Here is a 5,984-nt window from a genome sequence, read left to right as displayed (position 1 = left end):
GCCCATGTTTGTTATTACCGTGTTTCCAATGGTGGAAAGAATGCAACACGAGAAGTAGCTGCCTATACACTAGAGGTGGCATGTTTTTCAAAACCACAAATTACGTCAAGTTATATCACATGTTGGGGGGGTTGGCAACAAAATGAGATTTTCAAGCATAACACTGTCACTAAAACCTGCCTGTAAGGCAGTCTGCTATCAGTCTGAGATTGAATGGGGTGAAGTTTGCAATTACATACAATCTGTTTCTGATGGTACAGCAACTTCCTGTGATAAATCACTGGAAATTACACATCTGGTGCCGTCTACATGGACAGAAATTCACCTTTAACTTTCACATTTGTGCTCAGTACACTTTCCGATCTCCACACTTTGCAATCACAAGTGGGCATGAGTAAACAACAAAAGCCACTGAGTTTTTCTTCTTTTGTAGATGTAAGGAGGTTGCTGTCCTGGCTTTATTCCTGTGACTGAGCTGCTAGCTAGCTCAGGTAGCTTTGTCGAGCTAAGTGCATCCAGTGTTGGATGGTTTAGCAGTTTGCTCAGCTAATGTTATAACTTTACGGTGGTGCTGATTGACTTAATAAAAGACCAATATTTGGTGTTCCTTTACCGATACGATATCATCAGGCAAAATATTGTGATACTACGCTGTATTGATTTTCTGCGCTGCCTATAAAATCCTGTAAACAACCATTAACTTGCACTTCCAAAGCCAGTTACTGATGCAAACCCCATGTTTGTACACTGTAGTAACCAGCTACCTACTAAAGCATCATCTCAAAGTCCTTAAGCATTTGCTGCCACTTTTTATATCCATGTTTGATCAGAACCAAACGTCACTCGCTTTTTCACCATTTTTACATTAGCTTGTGTTTTTATCATCCCTGCCTGCCTTTACCAGCCGCAACACTCAGGTGTTACATTAATATAGATATGGATGTGTTTGAGTAGTTTTCAGAGTAACAGCACTTCTCCCACCGCTGCAGTCAGCACAAGCATCAACCTGACAAGAGGAATTATTCATGACTTCTACTTAAAGTGACAAGAACGTGTAAATCTAATTAAGTGGACTGCAGATTTATCAATGTGGAAAACTGGTAGTTGCATTATTGCTTTATTCGTCAAACTAACTGCATCATCTCTTATAATGCTCACAGTCTCTGCTGTATTCCCATAGATGGCTACAGTGAAGTGCAGCGGCCTCGGTCGGCAAGACTTTACATTAATCTTTCAAGTGATAATCTCCCAGCAGACCTGTTCCCTCCCAGACAGGTTAACTGAATATTTCCAGAGTTGCTTTTCTCCCCCTCTAACAGAATAAACAGCAACATTTTTAACCCACAGCCATGACTACATGCACTTCTATTTCTTTTCAGTGTGTTTAATGAAGCCGTGCACTGCTTGAAATCACAGCGGTAGATGTTGGTACATTTTCTGAGCGCAGCTTTAAAGGCTGGCTGCACAGTCTAAAAAATTTAGGCACCAGGTCAGACAGAAACTTGCCCTTTCTGATGCTATTTTGGGGTTTCAAAACATTCATCACGGAAAGGCTTAAATGCATCGCTGACCTTGTCATAACGGGGAACGCTCAAGAACGGTGCAGATTGACAGCCAGTTTGCATCTAGGTCAGCCAACATTTGGCTTGCTGCTTTTTGGATATCTACATATAAATTAAAAAATTAAATTAACTGTGCCTCACCATATGTTCTGGGAGTGTCACTGCAGCTGGATGTCTTTCAGTATTTCTAATCAAACCTCCTTCGAGTTCTGAGCTTGTTTGCATTTGTCCAATCCGACAAACGGTTATTTGAGGGAAACTGCTATTAAACATTTTTCAGCTCCAAAGGAAAAAGTAAATAATGTTGACATCTTTAGTCTTTTAATAGTAGCCCGGGGACAGATTTATAGACATGCAGAAAATGTGCAGGCCTAGTTATACAAGTTCCTAAGCAGCCCTCATTTCCTGGCACAAATTCATGGTTTGAGGGCGAGTGTCTGGAAATTAGTCATTCAGATTTTTAGGTCCAGATTTTACTACACAGCCTCAATCACAACATATTTATAGAGTCACAAAGATCTCGTAGTTCAGTCCACTATCTTTTTTATTAAATACAACATATTTTGTGACAGGTAGGAGATACACAACATGCACATCATTCACTTGGCGCCCTCGTCAAACTTCGGCTCTGCAAAAAAATAGACAAGATGGAAAAAAATGTGAATCACTTCCTCCTGCACTGCAATATTAGTGATTATTCTGACATCTAAAACAAAAATAAAAATAAAGGTATAGAAATATACAAAAAGTGGCTACTATTAGCTTCATCAAAAACACATTGAAGTTAAAAAATAAAATCTTTCTGACCCAATTTCAAGCAAGTCATCTGGCTGTGTTTGATGACAACATCTACGCTATTTATAGACCCAAGACTCAAATCACAGACTGCCTCCTCTGTAGCAAAGGCATAAATATTTATGAAGGGAACAACTGTGGCATAATAAGCACATGCCATTGTCACTGTAGTCCTGCGCCTTCTCGATAATCAGTAACAAAAGGCACAGTTTTAACCATAAAATAACACGTTTTAGGCATTTGCTTAAATAACACAAAACAAGAACGACCGCATTATGTCAGTAACCCAAAGATTCATTTAAACTGGAAAGAAACAAATCAAAACATTTTTACAGGCTTAGTGCCTCCAGTGCTGTAGTGGTAAGCGAAAGGTCGCTGGTTCAACTCCAGAGACACAAATCCCCTTTGAAATGAAGTGCTGTGGGACCTACCCACTGTGGCGACCCCTTGTGGCAAGGAAACCTTTAGTGATAAATATTTTTACCTAAACTGTAACTACAGTATTAAAGACTATTCAGCAAACTGCACTTGCTGAGCCCATGAGCCCAAACAGACCTGTGAATTTGAATTCAGGGAACTTGTTGAGGTCTCCTCCTCCATATAGTCTCTGCAGTTTGATTACTTCTTCACCCAGATTCTTCTGATAAGCTGGACCTGCATCCACAATGCCACCAGCAGTCCTGGGAGAGCAAAGGCATCAAAAAAAATGTTCAACATTCTGAGCACGATTGCAGCAAGAGGAGGAGATGCTGTTTGAACAGATGTTAGTGAAGTGCATGCCAGAGCGCACCCAAAGGACATTTAAAGTTAATGTTTTGCCAACGGCTGACCTCTGAGCTGGAAGTCTGTTTGCTAAACTTTATTCAAACTTGTCTGTCAGTGGCTGGAGGTATCACCAACTCACTTGGCCTTGCTGTTGTAGTCACGGATCTTGTCCAGGAACAGTTTCTGGACGGGGTCGAGCTCCTTGGCCCGCTGGAAGAGGACAGCAGAGATGCCGATGTTCCTGCGCAGGGTCAGGCTCACGGCAGAGCGCAGCACGGAGGACAACTGGAATAACCGGTGCAGAGCCATCTGAAGGAGCCAAAGCGTCGAGTTTGGGTGACATTTAAACTGATTTTGGACGAAATGTGCTGGTACAAAGTACTCTGAGGGCTTGAAATTACACCCCTCAATAAGTGATAAACGCATTTTTTTCCTGCGTGTTAAAGTCTTTAATTCCGCTTTCACATGGACATGTTTGCTATCTTTTACTAATTCCCTATCAATCAGTACCACTAGCTGCCTTTAGCATTAGCTAGTTCACGTCAAAGGCAGAGCATAGCTAACTAGCACACTCAGTTTGCTACTAACCCAAACACCCAGTCTATAGAAACAGAGTTACTATAACTACAAGATGTTAGATCGGCTTTACTGAGTTGCTGCTTGCTGGTCAACACTTGACGTTTCCTTCATTCAAATGACAAAACAGCGGCTTATGCTAACATGCTAAGCTAGCTTTAGCTGACACTAGGGAGCGTTCGGACATTTTTATACGGTTTGATGTACCGCGGTGTGTTACACCACCGCTCTCACCAAACGCACCACCGTGCACGTATCTGTGTACGCAGAGCGTCGTGACAGAAGAGGTGAAGTTAAATGTTTGATAGCTTTTCTTTTTAAGACACCGTACTCACCTTGGATTTGACACCCAGAGCAACAGAGCCAAATGTGAAGGACCGCGGTGAATTGTGGGAGTTCGTTGTTGACAGGAGGCGTTCGCGAACGTCACGCATTAACTCTATATGCGCAGGACTGCGCACGCTCAGTTTGATCTCAAATTACAGTCGAAAGAGGTCAACGAAGTTTGACTTAAAATGACTAACAGAAGCATTTTTTCTTGCTAAATTAAAGTGACATGGTTGTAAATGACTCTTTCTATTGAAAATCTCTACTATGGCCTTCTAATTGGCCGTGGAAAGATGTTCATTTTATCACATTAATGCATTTCTCTTGTTAGTTTACTTCTTGCCGAATTCCACCTTCACTGTAACTTAGCTATTGTGTTTATGGAGGAGTCTTGAGCCACCCCTATCTAATCTTGCTGTAAAAACTGGAAATAGTTATAATCAGTTTTATTCTTCATCACAGTCTGAGCTCTCTCTGGCATCTTTCTTCTCATGTCTTTAAGTAGGCTTCAGGGATAGTTCTCCAGGCTTCATGGAGGACATTCAAAGCTTTTTTTTGGATATTCCTGCACTTTGTTCTGTTCGTGGTCAAGATGATCCCACACTGCTTCAATAATGTTGAGCTCTGACCATGACTGATAGTGTTCATTGTGCGTCTTGTCTTTTTAGGTCTGTTTTTATTGCATTGGCATTGTGTTTGGGATCACTGTCATGCATGTCATGTAAAATGAAGCCGCTGTCAGTCATATACTTTTCACATGGTAACATAATGGATGAAAATCTGTTCTGTCAGTATTGACAAGCTCTCCAATGCACTAGTTGAATTCAGCACCAAACCATGACAAAGCCTCCATGGTGGTTGGACACACTGACCTCCACTGTACACACGGACAACAATTTGAACAAAAAATACACATTTTGGATTAGTCACCCCATCAGACTTGTTGCCACTGTCCAGTTCTTTACTAATTTAGCATACCTAAGCATTTTCTTAAGAATAGCTTCCTGGCAGCCACCGTCCCAGTGAAAAAAATTCTAATAAAGCTTCAGTGAACATTAGGTGGACCAAATGAAGGGCCAAATGCATCTCTCAGATATTTATTCCAATTTTGGATATGGCTCACCTGCTGTAGATAATTTATTGAGGCCTACTGCTTCTTCTTTTGTCTTCCACTTGTCCAGTTTCCTCAGATTTTTTTAAGGATACATTGCACACCATGCTGACATAGCCAACATTTCTGGTTAATTGCTCTTTGGGAATCACATTGTTGGTCAAAAAATATAATTTTATGCCTGTTAGGCTGTTATCATGGATTTAACCAAAGAAATGGGAACCGGTGATTTGCTTTTGTAAGAGGCTGCTGGCAAAGTGTCTCAAGATCCAATTTAAAATAGTATTTTTGCAAAGTTGTCTTTTATGTGTCAACACAAAATTGGTTCATACCTTGAGTTAAATGCCTTCTTTATGCTTGAATGTTTCATAGAAGGTCATCAAAACAACAAAACAAAAGAAAGGTTGGCTCATTGGAAGCAAAACAAAGAAACGAGGGGTGGCTCAAGACTTTGTAGTCTAGTTGGCAAAAGTATTAAGGTAAAAAGGGTGGGGGTAAACAGTCAAAATTGTTAGCCATCTTGACGTGTTTAAGCTAACTGAAATTATGAACTAGAAGCGGAAAATGATAGTGTGGTTTTAATTTAAATGCTTTGCTCAAAGTACGCAGTAACATTTGAAATAGCTCAACAAAAGCATGAAAGTGAAAAGTGAGTGAAGAGTTGAATTGAATGTGTTCACTAAACAAAGCGGAAAAAAATGGTGAAAGTGGTCAGTAAACAGTGAATTACTTTTAAATGGAGGAGTTAAAATTAGAACGTCTGCCTCCTTGGAAGCAAAATATAAAGAAATGATGGATGACTCAAGACTTTGGCCCAGTACGGTCTATCACTCACTGTGACATCTTGG

The 5,984-nt window shown here is 40.6% G+C and overlaps 1 protein-coding gene across 1 annotated transcript; it reads right to left on the bottom strand.

The window, feature by feature from the left end:
* Window positions 1–2,088: 2,088 nt before the first annotated feature.
* atp5pf (ATP synthase peripheral stalk subunit F6) lies at window positions 2,089–4,132 on the bottom strand. The gene is made up of 4 exons (XM_085399354.1): window positions 4,034–4,132; window positions 3,262–3,431; window positions 2,913–3,037; window positions 2,089–2,190 (listed from the first exon to the last, which is right to left on the bottom strand). The coding sequence occupies exons 1-4, from the start codon at window positions 4,130–4,132 to the stop codon at window positions 2,162–2,164; spliced, it is 423 nt and encodes a 140-aa protein (XP_085255480.1). The 3' UTR covers window positions 2,089–2,161.
* Window positions 4,133–5,984: the final 1,852 nt, after the last annotated feature.

The sequence above is a fragment of the Rhamphochromis longiceps genome, linkage group LG23, assembly GCF_057381845.1.
Source record: "Rhamphochromis longiceps isolate RC_006_pf linkage group LG23, R_longiceps_female_GT1.1, whole genome shotgun sequence".
NCBI classification, from domain to species: Eukaryota; Metazoa; Chordata; class Actinopteri; order Cichliformes; family Cichlidae; genus Rhamphochromis; species Rhamphochromis longiceps.
This window is presented reverse-complemented; position numbering and strand designations above follow the sequence as displayed.